General features: G+C 39.6%; 1 protein-coding gene across 1 annotated transcript in view; it reads left to right on the top strand.

The window, feature by feature from the left end:
• Nucleotides 1-15,968, top strand: part of CNTNAP2 (contactin associated protein 2) — a 1,969,961-nt gene that overhangs the window by 1,251,812 nt on the left and 702,181 nt on the right. The window contains exon 12 of the mRNA XM_060633381.3: nucleotides 10,660-10,779. Coding sequence (XP_060489364.1) covers nucleotides 10,660-10,779 — 120 coding nt within the window. The remainder of the gene's footprint in view (nucleotides 1-10,659; nucleotides 10,780-15,968) is intronic.

Below are 15,968 nucleotides of genomic sequence, written 5' to 3' on the forward strand. Positions count from 1 at the left end.
TTTCTTTAGGTGAAAAGTCTTGAGAGTAGTGAACTAATCCTTCTGTGCACATGGCAGGGACAGAGCACTGAAGACAAGCCTCAGAGAATAGTTCTCTCTATAGGCCAGGAAAAGAGAAATGACAGTTCAGGACACACAGAAGGAGCGGTCAGAATCAGACAAGTGTGAGGACACAAACACAGGGAAGAAGAAGTTTCAGTGAGGAGATGGTCAACAGTGACCAAGTCTGCTGAAATCTCAGAGAAGGAGGACTTAGTCAGAAGTTAATGTAGACATCAATGGTACTCTTGAAAACAAGGAAGAAGCGATAACTTTCCGACTTGAGGGGATTCAGGTGTAAGTGCTGACAAAGAGACGTTCCTTTAGGTTGCTTTGATAAACAGGACCAGAGGGCAACTGGCATATTTTTCCCCTTCTACCACCCAAGATAGAAGAGATCGGTACTAATGAACAGACAAAGAGCATGGAGCTAATGGGAACAGAAGGGAAAGAAAATCAAGGAAATAATTATCTTGAAGTATCTGAAGACCAGCATGAAATAACATGGCATTGGAAAGGAGCAGTAAAGAAGGACCCTTCTCTCCTCTTCCTGCGAACTCCTACTCATCCTTTAAGACAGCTTTAAGTAACTTCACAGATGTGAGCCACAAGCCTGACTTGATCAGACTGTCCTCAGCCAAGTTGTCCAATCCCCTACCTAAAGTGTTGGGGTACTTTGTTTATATCTCTTTTTATTTAATAACATTTAGCAAATTATACAGTGTTTTATCTCTCCACATGTCTACCCCATACATTAGACAGCAAATTCCTCAGAGCAGGATTTGTGATTCATTTTACTTATTTCTAGTACAAGCCATAGCACTAGAATAGTACCACATTAGTAGATATCAAAAAAAAAAAAAAAACCCACAAAAAAACAAAAAATAATTAGGAGGAAAGGGAAAAGGACCGATGTAGGGCAGAGTTATATTGAAGGAGGGGAATACAGGTGCCAACACATTTGGATCAGTGTTCATGGTCTCATAATGGGGACACAGTGAAAATGAGAATGATAAGGTTAGAGACGGAAATAGAGCCAATCTCTGTAGGATCTAAGCTAATGATCAGTAGGGTTGCTGAGCTCCACTGTAGAGACCTATTAAAATGAGAAAGCATGAGTTTATAGCACGGCTGCTTGGTTTTATATGTTCTTTTCTCCTCCTCATCATCTTCTGTATCCTAAAAGTAATAATGAAGAAAATACGGGTAGAGCTTCTCCAGACTGAGTCATGAAAAACAGTCAATTTTATGTTCTGTGGAGTGGGAGTCATAGAATGTCAAGTATGGATATTGACATCACCACGAAATATGGCAGTCATGATGATATAGAGTCAAAGAGTTGTGGTTTTGTGATTAGAATTTCAAACTTTGGATTACTGTTTTCTTTAAAACAGTACCTTCGAGTCAATACAATTAACAATGGAAGGACTTGGGAAGAATCAAAGGGCAGAAATGGGATAAATGTGGGTAAGAGAAAGAATAGAAATGAAAAAAATAAATGTAGATTTTACTTTATTTCCACAATTTTCTTGAAGGACTTGTCAGGGAAGATAAATATAAGCTATTGATTTATGAACAAGAAATCAAAACTTTTTCCTTTTTTTTCCACCTTCTAATTACCCTTTTCCCCCTGAGACTTGGACAGGTAAAGAATCCATTAGAGAATGATAATGAATAACATCTCATACAGAAATTGCACTCATGGAAGGATCGTGCATAATATTCGCATGCAGAATATCTGGTTTGAAACCCACTCTCTCTCTATCACCACCATTTGCTATGTGCCAATTATGAGACAATAATTCCTCTGGGATATAATGTAGTTTATTCAGGGCATTCATTCAAGCTTTACAAAAAATTCAAAGAGACAGAGAACATATGAGGTTAATATTCAGGTGTTAATGAGGACCTAGGTATTGTGAACTTACATTGTGCTAATTAAAAATAATTGCATGCTCTTAGAATTAGAGAGCTTTCACAGGGAAGGTCTCCAGGCCACTGCTGCCTCTCTGGATTTCCAGCTTGGTTGTGCAAAAGTAGTTACCTTAACAGGAATAACGAGATTCTGGGAAAAGTAGGTTCTTCAACCAAATTCACTAGGGCCTGATTGAGAGCAGAAAATCAAATTCATGGTTTCAAATGATAAATATTTTAGTAGATAAATTTATTTTTGAAAGAAACATTAAGATCAGAAGGTGACTTAGTCCCACAGACTATCCTATTCTGAATGTCACCAATTCACATATGCCCCAAGCCCCTTTCAAGGGCCAAGAACAACCATTTTGTCATTTCTTGGTGCATCCGTATTTTCCATTAAAAGACTTCTTTGTTAATTGAAGGGTGGCATCTCCAGTGAACGAACTTCCCCTTTTTTAGCCTCTTGTTCCTGGTCCCTACACAAGTCTGTAACAAGTATGTGGTCCTTCCACTCTAAGAGAGCAGGAAAGTGAAGACATTCATAAACCATCAATACCCAAAATGTCACATTACAGCATTTACTAGCAAATGAGCTATAAAATTATTTTATGCTTCTTTCTAATTTTATATCAAATCATTAGAAGTGAACTTTTCCCTTTCTGGGCAATCAGGAGAGGACTACTTATGATGTTCCAAACATAACCTTTATATACATGTTAATTTTTGACTTGTGATTGATTTTCTAACACATTTCATCCTTGACGACTTCTAGAGATCCATATGCTGTAGAAGGTAATAATGGGAAGGATATACGTCATATGCTTACACACCTATTGCAAATTATACGTTGAAAGGGTCAAGGAGAGCCAACATAAGGGAGCCACCATAAGGTCAGAGCACCCAACATAAGACCTTGCACATATGAGCCAAAAATAATTATTTTATCTGAAAGATATTTCTCTCTTAAAGTTATAGTAGTGAAACATGGTGGAGAGTCCTCCTCCACACCATCTGTAAGTTGGAAAAGCTTGCATGTAGGGTGAGGAGAACTTGGCCCAGTCACTTGGCACCTATATGTCTGTATTAGTTTCTCAGGACTGCTGTAACAAAGAGCCACAAACAAGGTGAGTTAACAGCAAACTGTTGCCTCACAGTTTCAGATGATAGAAATCCAAAACCAAGGTATCTGCTGGGTTGATTCCTTCTGAGACCTGTAAGGGAGAATTTGTTCCATATTCCTCTACTAGCTTCTTTCCGGTGACCTCAGACATTCTTTAACTTGTAGTTGGCATTCTTTCTGCATCTTTATATGGTCTTCCCTTGTCTCTATCTGTTTCTGTGTCCAAATGTCCCCCTTTTATAAGTCCAGTTGGGTTAGGCCGGTTGTAATGACCTCATCTCAACCTAACCGTCTTCAATACCTATTTCCAAATAAGGTCACCATCACAGGTACTGGAGATTAGAACCTCAACATCTTTTTTGGGAAGGATACGTTTCAATCCATAGCAGCGTCCTTTGTGAATCATCAATGTTCATGTGAAAACTGAGGCCATGATACAGAATCACAGATATGTGCTTTCTTCTCCATTCCCTGGTACCTTAATCTTTTAATCATATGTGTTTGTGTGTCTTAATCACTACTTAGTATGGTATCCAAGATCTTTACTGTCATAAATGGAGGATAATATTACATGCTGTGAATAATAATATTATAGAGCTGTGAAAACAGTTTTTAAAGTGGAAATCTTAATATATGTGATAGCATAAAATATATTTATACATCAAAAACTACGTTTTCAAAGCTGTTAGATAAAAAAATAGGGAAGACCAATATCAGAGAACACAGATTTTAGTCTTCATTTATATCACAGCCAATTTAAGTCAATAGAAGAACGCTGACAATAAATGGGCAAAACTCATGGCTGTACACCCCACAAAAGATTTTGAAAACCTCTCCAATATACATTTGAAAATAAAATGTCCAATTATTAATCAAAAATGCAAATAAAACAGTAATGAAAAGTGATATTTTTCTTTTTGCCAAATAGGAAACTATTGTTTTCTTCTTATTTTAAATATTTTATTTTTTTTTTTTAATTTCTTTTAACGTTTATTTATTTTTGAGACAGAGAGAGACAGAGCATGAATGGTGGAGGGTCAGAGAGAGGGAGACACAGAATCCGAAACAGGCTTCAGGCTCTGAGCTGTCAGCACAGAGCCCGACGCGGGGCTCAAACCCACGGACCGCGAGATCATGACCTGAGCCGAAGTCAGCCGCTTAACTGACTGAGCCACCCAGGCGCCCCTCTTCTTATTTTAAATCAGAGTCTAGACAGTGCTGGTAAAGACGCATTTGCAGACAAAGTTGTTGCTTTTATAAAAAAATTCTCCAGAATCTAAAATCGATCATCAGAATTTAGAGCTCACTTCCTGGTGGGAGAGAGGTGGTAACGAGTCCCTGACAGCCGCTAACAGAGGATGGCCATCATGGATTCTGGATGGTGAGCAGTTACCTTATCTTCTCACACTATTGAAGGAAGTCTACACAGAGGCAAGAAGAGGGCCTTGGCTTTCAAAAAGAGAACAAAATACAAGCTCACCAAAATTTGTTGCTGGGGCAAGAAATGAAACGTTATCTTTTTTTGTGTATTATTTTTCAAAATTCATCAAAAAGCGTTGGTTTGAGAATGAGAAATACCCACTTAAAAAAAAAATGAATCTGTCTCACACATCCTAACAACAACTCCCTCATGAATTTAGCAATCTCTGTCAATGATTATTCTGTTTTTGTGTTCGTGTTCGAATTCCTACGACGGTGCGGTCATCACACGATTCCACCAACTAGTTCCTTTCCCTATAATTTGGCTTCCATAAATACCACCGCCCTGAAATATTGGAAGTCCCTCACACAGGCTCACTAAATGTATCGCCTTCTTTCGGTCCTCTTTCTGTTCCCATTTTCTGCAGCAGTTCAGACTCTTGAGAGTTCTTCTCCTCAGATGTAGCTCCTCCTTTATATTCTGTCTACACTCTGACCATTCCTTAATTGTGCTTTATCTGCTGGCACATTAGGCCTATTGCACATCCTTCCTCTTCAACCCTTTGCTCTTCCCTCTGCCAGAGAGTTGACAATCGTTCAGATGCCTCATGCCGTGGGTGCGCACGCGCAGGGGGAGTGTCTCGTGGTCCCTGGTGGGGACTGAGAGGGCAGAGGATGCACATGTTGTTTACCTCAGGGCCATATGGACCTTTAAAGCTCAGTACAACCTTTGACTTTGTTCTTCCATCTTTGTTACTCTCCTTGATACTTTTGTTACTCGGCAACACTGGGAACGCATATGATGCTTAATAAAATTTGTTCATTAAGTAGAGCAGTCATAACATTTTTATATAGTTGTGATAAGCAGAATAATGCTCCCCACCCCCAGTGGTCCTAATCTGTGGAACCTGTGAATATGTTACCATATGCAGCAAAGGGCGTCATGATTAAGTTAAGGCCTGTTGCATGAGATTATCCTGGATTGTCTGGGTGTGCCTACTGTGATCAGAGGGCTCCTTAAAACAGAGAAAGAGATGTGACAGGGAAAGCAGAGAATCAGAATAATGGAGCATGAGGAGGACTGACTTAGAAGATAGAAAGTTGGGACAATGAGCAGGGGATGTGGGTGGAGTCTAGAAGCTGAAAGAGGTGAGAAAATGGACTCTCCCCCAGACTTTTCAGAAGGAGAACAGCCCCACAGACACCTTGAATTTAGAATGGGAAATCCATCTCAAACTTCTCGAGAACCGTAAGATAATCAGTTGGTGTTGTTTCAGTCCGTTAATATTTGCTTATTTGTTACAGCAGCCACATGAAACTAATAAAGCCATACTTTGTCATTTTCCATTGTGCCTAGTATGATACCAGACAGACAACATTCATTGTTTAGTAAATGTGTATAATATACTTAGGATTCACCACTTTCTGGAATTTTACATGCTATGAAATCCAATCCAATGTGTTCAATCATAGTATTTGTGAACCTCTGAGATTTATTTACGAATATGTAGACTAATATGAGACCTTTTATTTGGGACTAGAAGTCACAGCAGAGAAAAATTACTTTTCCGATAAATCAATGGACTTGATGAGTCTGTTTATTTCCCCATCGGCCCAATTGCCTCTCTGCTCTTCAGCAGTCTCCTAGCAAAACTCCATCACTGATGATGGCTCACACTCTTTTCTTTCTTCATCGGCTTCTGCCTTAGCCCTCGTGCTCTTTCAGCTCCTCAGGCTTCATGTGCACAAATTGTACAGCCCAGCTATGCCTCCACTGGATGCCAAGCTAACCGGCTGAGGCATGCAGGGTAAATGCTTTGGTTAGCTCATTCTCTGCATTAAAATGTCAATATACTCAATTCTTTTTAGTTGACAAAGTGTGTGTGATTTCACTTAATCGTTACAATAACAGTGAAGGAGGTATCGTTGCCTTCATTTTACAGCTAAGAAAACTAAAAGTTAAAGGGAGTTTCTATGTAGTAAATGACAGAAAGGAGATTTTTTTAGGATAATGTTGAATCAACTTTTTTTAATATGAAATTTATTGTCAAATTGGTTTCCATACAACACCCAGGGCTCATCCCAACAGGTGCCCTCCTCAACGCCCATCACTCACTTTCCCCTCCCTCCCACCCCCCATCAGCCCTCAGTTTATTCTCAGTTTTTATCTCTTCATTCCTCATTCAGTTAAAAAACTAATACAGTTTCATTATACCGAGCTGTACTTGCCATCTTACCTCCGTGCCATTATTCTAGATATGTATTTTGCAAGTGTATTTTTAATGATAGTGTAACTGACACACATTATAAGTAGTATGGAAAACAGAAAAGTATGAAGTCTTATATCATCCATAGTCTTATTAATCAAAGATGATCACTGTTACCATGTGGGTGCATTCACCCAAGTATGTTTCTTTTGACATGTATTTTTATTTAGGGTTTTATTTTTTTTAATTTGAGACACAGAGAGAGAGATTGCAAACGGGGTAAAGGGGCAGAAGGAGATAGAGAAAGAAGATCTCAGGTAGGCTCCATGCTTAGCACGGAGCCCCACACAGGGCTCAATCCCTGAGTCAAAATAAAGAGTCAGACACTCAACTGACTGAGCCAGCCAGGCACCCTTATTTTTATTTAGGGGTCTGTATCCCACTCCCTTTTCATTATTTTGAGTGAAGTGAGGTGGCATTCCAGCCTTATTTAAAACTCTACTGTCTTGCCTTTCAGTGTTCTATTTTTTTTCCCTTTTATATCTAAATTTAAAAAAGGAATTAGCCTACCCTTCCAGAGTTAACTTTTTTCCAGGATTGGAGCAGGGCCCTTCAACATGCAGTCAGGACCAGCAGTATCAGGCTCACTTAGAAGCTTATTACAACTGCAAATTCTCTGCTGAATCAGAATCTTTGGGGGGAAGCCCAGGAATCCCCATCTTAACAAGCTGTCCAGTTGATTTTTCACACATGATAAAGTTTGGACTGAAGTACTTGGTGTCCATTTGTGTCGATGAGGCAAAAGCAGCCAGAAGGCCAGTTGTAGGTTAAAGTCACACAGAATAACAGTCACGCTTTGAAGACAAAGAGACAAGCCGCTTGCACACCCAGATTTCCCTCATCTACAAGCCTTCAGAATTGGTTCTTAGTCAGTTCCTCACATTAAGGTCTGTAGCCCTCTTTAGAGTGCTTAGATGCTTTCTTAGACGTGCAGGAGTTACCCGCGCTTACCATCAGATCATGCTTTCGTTAGTTCTGATGGCTTTTCTTAAACATCTACCATGTTAGATTGCATGGAGTAGGAAAGAGAAATGTATCTTCTAGACCCTCCCCGCAGGATAATTCACAGTCTTATTAGGAAATAAAATAGTTGTATATGCAATTCCATTACCAACAGTCAATCAAGTCCTAAATGGACTCTAATCAGGTATTACAGGATGTGAGATGAGCAACGGATGCCCCGGATTGTACAGAAAGATGGGTATATTGACCGGACCGTTGACTAGGGAGGCCCTCCTTAAGAAAGGAGGACTGTGAGTAGGACCTAATTAATAAGTAGTATATTAATCATAAAAATTCCACCTCTTAAATGTTGACCGTGGGCCAGATAGAAAGGTGAAGCGGTTGGTGGTGTCATATCCTCCAGCTCTTGTCACTGTATTGCAATGTACCCGATCCCTCTTCTCCAGACAAGGCTAAGTGAGATCAAGCACTTTACCTGTGTTCTATACATGGTGCTTTGCAGAGTCAGTTCAACCCAAGTCTGTTTGATTGCAGAGTCCTGTTTCTTCGAACTTCTGCGTTAATTGTTAACTCCGGTAGAGAAGGTTGGTAGACTGAGAAAGAGGCTTGTAGTGTATTGCAGATAAAGGTAACCCCAGAAAGGGTGAGCAAGATCCTGTGTCAAATTTGCCTGACCAGTGTGCGAGGTTTACACTGGCAGTTCACCAAAACCAGGAGACAGCTCTTAGGTTTGTCGAAGGTCTTGTAGGCATAGATAGCAATCTGGGATGTAATATCAGAGACTGAAAAATCATTACATTTTTTTTAACATAATGAAAGTATGTCTTAGGACCAGACTAACACTGGGTAAAAAGAATAATTTGTTGGGAAAGTGAAGAGATGTTTGGGTAAGACGACCAATTAATAGTGTGATTATTGTAAACAGATACCACACGATAAGGAAAATGGGGTGTTTACCGGGAGAAAAGAGAGTGACTCATGATTAAATTTAAAAAAAAGAAACGTGAAAGCTTATAATGGCAGATTGGCCAAAGGGTCTAAAGGGAGAACTTTAGAATTCTAACCTGACATTCTGGATCATTTTGAGCTACCCACAAAAATTGTAATTATCTGGAGAGAGGTTACAAAAAAATAGGAGCCAGTTAGAAATGGTGCGTTTAGGTCATTCTGAACTCTTTTTCTTCCTAACTCCCTACACCCACCTGGTCTCCGTCTCCAGTTGATTTTAAAAACATGTGAGTCAGTGCCATATACTTTATCCATCCTCGCACTTTCTTATGGAAACAGTCATCCTTCCCCTGGCCTATGGCAATGACAGCCTCTGTGAGCTCATGAATTTCTGAATCACTTCCCTAAAATCTATTGTTTTGCTACAGGAGTTTTCTCTCTAAAACCTACATCTAATTATAGCATCTTCCTGCTGAAGGGTTTAAAAACTCTTCCTCGCTGCCCTTTATTGCAATATTTTAGTTGGCATGGCATTCAAAATTAGAGCAACCATAGTTTATTATCCAAATAAGAGACTTGGGAGACTGAAATTGGGCATATTAATCATCACACTGGGACATAAGGCGCTTGAGCCCTGCATAACTTTCCATCTTCACCCCTTCCAGTGGCACCTTAATGCGTGAGTAATACCACAATAATTAGTGAACAGACCCTACTCCAAAGGCTCTTCATCTGAATTGCTTACAGCTGTATTTGTGTTGCCTAATCCCTGCTCAGCACATCATAGGTACTCAATAATTTGCAGAAAGAATGGAAGGAGGAAAGAAGGGTTAAGTAAAACAAAGCATTTGAGAATTGTTTTAGTCTGGTGTGTTGTTGTTGACGTGAAATAGAATCGGAGGCCCAACATCTTGGCGAGGAAACTACAGGCAGCCAGAGGGAGGCACGGAGAACATGGAAGAGGACAGGAAGGTGGAAAAGGGTCCTGGAATCAGACCCGTCGTTGAAGAATGACAGATCCCAGCCATGTGAATTCCAGTGCAGTTTCCCAAAAGACTGTACTATGTGTGCATCTGATGATAGCTCTTTACCAGAAGTAGTTCTTAGTTTTGGAAAGACATCTTTCAATCGCTTCTCGGCCTTTTGGCCAAGAGCAAGTGTGGAAAGACATCTTTCAAAGTCATCATAAATGTCAGTGTGGAGCTGTTTTAAAAAGTCTTCCCAATGGTATTCCAGAAGTTGTAACTACAAAGGGGGTATGTAAACGCCCATTTTGTATTTCTAAAAACAGATGCAGTCTCTGTGAGAAAAGAAAATGTGTTGGGAGCATGGGAACAAAAGGGAAAACAATGAAAAGGAACCTGTAATTTAATTACATTGATGTCAGCTTTCCATAAAAACTAGATGCGATGTAATTAATACACCTATAATAAAATGAAGCAGGAATGTGTCTTTCCTTTTTTCTTAAATGAAGGAAGATTAGAAATCCCATGCTGTTTGAGGAAAATTTATGCTATCTATGCAAAAAAAGTGTGTGTGTGTATGTGTGTGTGTGTGTGTGAGAGAGAGAGAGAGAGAGAGAGAGAGGGATTTTTCTTTTAGCCCAACAAAACAACCAGTATTTATGGCCTTTCAAAATAAAGCCCCCTACAGTAAGGAGATGACATATATAAATAACTACAGATTAAATATTTTTTCAACGATCATGAGCCCTAATGCAACATTACATTTATTTAACAGTTTATTGTTTGGTTTATATTTTTTTCCAACTATAAAGCCATAGCAGGAACTCGCTATCTTTGTTAGGTCAAAAAGGCTTATAGAGTAAGAACCAAATCATGAATTTAAGTGTAGAGAAAAAGAATGCCACTCCCAACAGGAGGGTATACCGCTCGCTAGTGGCAGGCCAGTATTGGATGTGGCTGGGGCACCTATCTGGGGAGCCATTTGCACTGCACCTTTCTCATGTAGGCTATTCTGTTCCAGCGATCTATGAGCCTTCCTGTGAAGCATACAAACACCTGGGCCAGACATCAAATTACTACTGGATAGATCCTGATGGCAGTGGACCGCTGGGGCCTCTGAAAGTCTACTGCAACATGACAGGTAACAGTGCCATATTTATGTTTCACGAACATTCCTTTTCTACGTGTTGAGCATGGACAGTACTACCCAGGTGTATTTCTTCTGGGCCACATTCTTATCTCAGCGTGTAATAAGCTATGTATTGTTGGATTTGTTCCATAAAACGGTGAAATGTATTTCTACAATAAAATCTTCTAACCTGTTTTTTTTAAAGTCCACCTTCTGACTTGAGCAGGACATAATTTTAAATTATCAGTATGTAGGGGAAAAACCCAGAAAGTGAAATTGAAGGTTGAAGTCCATAGAAAGGACTGACCCACGAAGCAGCCTCCATGAGTAACGTAGACTGCTTGACTGTCCATACTGCCCGTGTGAGGGGAAGCTTATGGACCATTCCAGAGCTTCCCTGGGCCCCCCAGTTACAGAAGGAGACTTTCTGGGTACTGAAATCCTATTCTGGCATCACCTGCACCTTTCACAAAATGTATCTGGAGTTTTCTACATCAGAAGAGAACCTAGTTTTTCTTTACTTCCATATTAAATTTCAGGGTTATGAAATGAAATTGTGGGGTTCTTGTAAACACCCACAATGTGTAAGATATACAGATGTCTAAGAACAGATTTTCCATCAGATACTTAGTAATGTCTTACCCTCCAAAGTAGAAGAGTGTGGGACATGTACTATTCACTGGCTCCAGGAGAGGATCAGCATTTGATGGAAACTGCTGAGGCATTTGATTATAACAGTAACGATGATTATTTGATGCTATTTATGATGATTACTACATGATCTGTCTACTGTGTGTCAGATACCATGATGAATTCTTTACTTACACTACCTGGTTTACATCCTGGCTCCATCGATCTTGGGCACGTTATTTATTAAGTTTAATAACTCAATAAGCCTCAGTACGTTTATCTGTAAAATGGGTTAATAGTAATATCTATATCTACTTCATAACATTATTACATAAATTAAAGAAGATAATGTACGTTCGGTTCTTCACATATTATCTGACACATGGTAGACTTTCAGTAAATGTTACCCGGGAGCAAAGTATTATTATTTTTTGAAGGATTAGAGAGTTAAATATCTTGTTTATATTATTCAGACAAGATTAAATACAAATCTGTTTGAGGCCAATGGTTCTTAAATCTGGCAGTGCTTTAGAATCACAGGTTTCTTGTTCTTATCTTTGTTTTCCACACTTACTGGCTCAACCTCTGGAGACTTTGACTGAATAGTTTGTTGGTTCGCAACCCTCCAGGGAACTTTTCTGGTGTAATCTGAAACCGGAGGGCAGGGGGAGAGGCAGGTCACTCCAGGTTGGCAGGTGGCAGTTTTAAGAAGCACAAGGATGGCAGCAAATTCTTAGAAGTTTCTAAAGAGGCCTTAACTGGGTCCAGTCACATGTACCATACAGGTGTCCTCAGCATCGCATCACCATCTCAACTCTGTTCTTGGAGCAACCTCTAGGAGAGGAAAAGGCTAGTGGAACCCACATTCCAAGGACAGGAGAGGGTGACATTTGGAAGTGAGAAGCCTCGGAGTGCTTGGGTTCAGCTTACAGGACAATCAGTAGTCACATCTTTTCGATGACATTCCCCAACGTAGGTGCGAAATGGAAATAGGATTGTGCCACTCAAAGGGAGAACCCCGGACAGCGTTGAGGGGAAGCAAACCCCGTGGAGGACTCCCCGCAATATCAGGAAGCCAGGCATGGCCCAGAACAGAAGGAGAATGATAAAGACAGGAATATAGTATGTAGAGAAAATAGCAAAATAGTAGCTGTCCTCCCAAAATTATCTTTCCACGCCAAGAACTCTAAACATAACCCAGCGAAGAAACCCACGTACCAGAAAGCTTGACGTAAGAGCATATTGATGGTTGTACTCGTCAGTGTACTCAAGTCCTTTCTTGTTTACCTTCATGTTAATCTTATTTGAACTCAAATATAATCGATGAGAACTGGATTTAATCTGTAAGAATCCTGATTTTTATTTCTTCTAATATATACAAAATATGATTATAGTTTAACCCAATACTCTAAACACATCCGGACAATAAAGAGTACAGTACCACCTTATACAGTAAGAATATGCTTCTTGTATCATTCAAGATAGTTATGAACACCAGCGTGTCAGGGACCATTGAAGGCCAGCCGGCATTCTTGGCCTTTTGCCACCCATTAACCCTTCCTTCATCTGGAAAGAACATGAACTTGACATCATTAGGACAGCATGGTACTACACAGGTTGGTTTGGGCTGTTGCATTTCAAGAAATAATATGTTGAAGAGGAGGAGGGAATGACAGCATGAATAATTCTAGAAGTCTTGATATATCTATCGCTCTGTATCCTGAGAAAGCGAATATGCACCTTACTTTATAACACTTGTGTTAAAGAGTAGAGCTGTCCTACTTCTCAGCGACCCAAGCATAATGAGGTGTTACCACTGTTGAATATATCACATATTTTAAAAATGGGAGCAAAACATCTTCTCTGGGGAAGAAACAATGTCTTGGCAGGGATCATCCTTTTTTTCTTTCTTTCTATGGCTGGGGTGGGATGGGGGAGAGCTTTCCACTTGCACAGAGATGTGAAAAATTTAAGGAAAGGGACCTCGCCGACCAATAATATCTGATATAGATTTGGTGGAAAATAAAGACACTATTGAAAATTACTTCTGATTTAGATCTATTCTTTGGAATACTAAACTGTGAATTCAATTACTAATTTAAAAGAAAGGACAAAGGAAACAAAAACACAATTAATTTAGGTCCTGACAGGAAAAAGGAAGTCTCTCTTGATTTTTGGACAAGGAGTTCCTCCAAACAATCATTATTACCACACTTCTGTCAACGTATGTCTCCACATTGTATTTGTTTGTTTAACATTATCAAATAACTACTGTATTCCTTATCCTCATTATGTTTCATATTGAATCATAGGGGAGGACTTGAAGTGTGTCCCTTTTAGAAAATGTTATTGTTCGATTCAGTCCACAATTTCAACCTGCTGATATCTTTTGGTCACCTAAGCTCACTGTTTCTGTTATATTCTCAATTTCTTCTTTACAATACCTCTGGCAAATCATCCTTATTTCCATCCCCAATTCCTAATAATAGTTTCTTTAAAAACTAAACATGCAACTACTACCTGACCCTGCAGTTGCATTCCTGGACATGTACCCCAGGGGAATAAGGACATGTTCACATGAAAACCTATATGCAGCTTATCACAGCAGACTTAGTGGTAATAGCCAGAAACTGGAAAGAACCCAGATACCCTTAAACAGGTGAAAGGCCAGACAGACTTGGTACATCCATACCATGGGATAGTCTTCAGCAGTGAAAAAAAAAAAAAAAAAAAAATGAACTCTTGATCCAATGCAAGAAAAATAAATCTCCAGTGAATTATGCTGAGTGAAAAAAAAAATCCAGTCTCAAAACATTATATACTGTCTGATTTCATTTATAGAACATTCTTGAAATGACAAAATTATGGAAATGGAGAACAGCTTAATGGCTGCTGGGGGGTTAAGGAGGGATGGGTGGGAGTACAGAAGGTGTGGTTATAGAAGAGAAACATGAGGGACTCTTGTCCTGATGGAAATGTTTAGTATCCTGACTGTACTGTGAATATCCTGGTTGTGATGCTGTACTGTAGTTTTACAAGGTGGCACCACTGGGTCAAGTGAATGAAGGGTACAAGAGACCTCTCTTATTTATCACAACTGCATATGGATCTATATTACTCAAGGAAGAATTTTAATTAAAAATATATAATACACACCAAAAAAATCCCAAAGACTGTGAATATTTTCACAGTCTTTATGGAAAAACAGTAAGAGTGTTTGAGGATACCTCTACAATCCTTTTTCCAGGCTTTTTTTTTAAATTTATATATCCACTATGCATCAGGAATTGTGCCATGCGAGATAAGTGGATAACCAAATGCCTTCACAACTAATAATAAAACACATTTAAAAAGCAAACAAATAGGGACACCTGGGTGGCTCAATCGGTGAAGCGTCCAACTTCAGCCCAGGTCATGATCTCATGCTTTGTGGGTTCGAATGTGGCCTCATGGCAGCTCACAGCCTGGAGCCTGCTTCAGATTCTGTGTCTCCTCTCTCTCTGCTCCTCCCCCCACTCACACTCTGCCCCTCTCTCTCTCTCTCTCTCTCTCTCTCTCTCAAAAATACATAAACATTAAAAAAGGCAAACAAATAAGTGATTTTTCTATCAAGAAAAGTAATGGAATTCCGAGGACATATTTACTTTGGATACTGGATTTTAGATAATGCCTCTCTTGGGAAGCAACTTTTTAGCCAAAATCTAAAGTATGAAAAGAGACAAAGCACTCGGGAAGGTGAGGGGAGGAAATGAGCCCTGTAAATTAACTCTGCAAGGCGTGAAAGAGATTGTTTCCTTTCAAGAACCTGAGACCCGAGTGGCCAGAGTCTGGAGCATAGAGAGCCTCGGAGAGGGGCTCAAAGTGAAGCTTCCAGATAGGCAGGGCCAGAGCAGACCAGGCAGTAAGGGTGGAGGTACATAGAAAAGCTTGCTTTTTATGTTTTCAATTATTTTTCAGCACAGGGGGTGGGACTCCATGGAAAGGTTTTAAGCAGGAGAAGGAGAGGGTCTTGTTTAAAATTACCATTGGGGGTGCCATGAGTCGCAGAGTAGAAACACTGAGACTGGTTCTGGAGTTTTTGTGAAAGTCCAAGGAAGCATCGTCTCCTTCTTGAACTAGAGGGGTCACAGTTTAAGTGAGGAGAAAGAGATGAATTTTAGATCTATTCTGAAGGTAGACTTATCAGGATGGATGACAGATTAGGTGAGCATAGCTAAAGACAGTTATCGAAAATAACTCCCGAATATGTGGACTGAATGACTAGGTGAATTACAGTGCCATTGGGAGATGTGGACAATTAAGGGAAGAACAGATTTAGAGAAAATTCAAGAAGTCAGTTTTGGCATAGTTAAATGTGAGGTGCTGTATACCATCTGACTTGAGAATCAAATTTTGCAGTTACAGTAAGACCTTACAAAGGATATTTGGGTTAGGTATAAATGTGCTAATTGTTAGCATATGAATATATGACAAGTAATATCACTTAGGGCTTGATGTAAATAGGGAAAAGGCATCTTGGGAATGAGCTCTCAGGAATTCAGCAGAGATCAGGTTTCTGATGATTAAATAAC

The sequence above is a fragment of the Panthera onca genome, chromosome A2 (genome assembly GCF_046562875.1).
Source record: "Panthera onca isolate mPanOnc1 chromosome A2, mPanOnc1 haplotype 2, whole genome shotgun sequence".
NCBI classification, from domain to species: Eukaryota; Metazoa; Chordata; class Mammalia; order Carnivora; family Felidae; genus Panthera; species Panthera onca.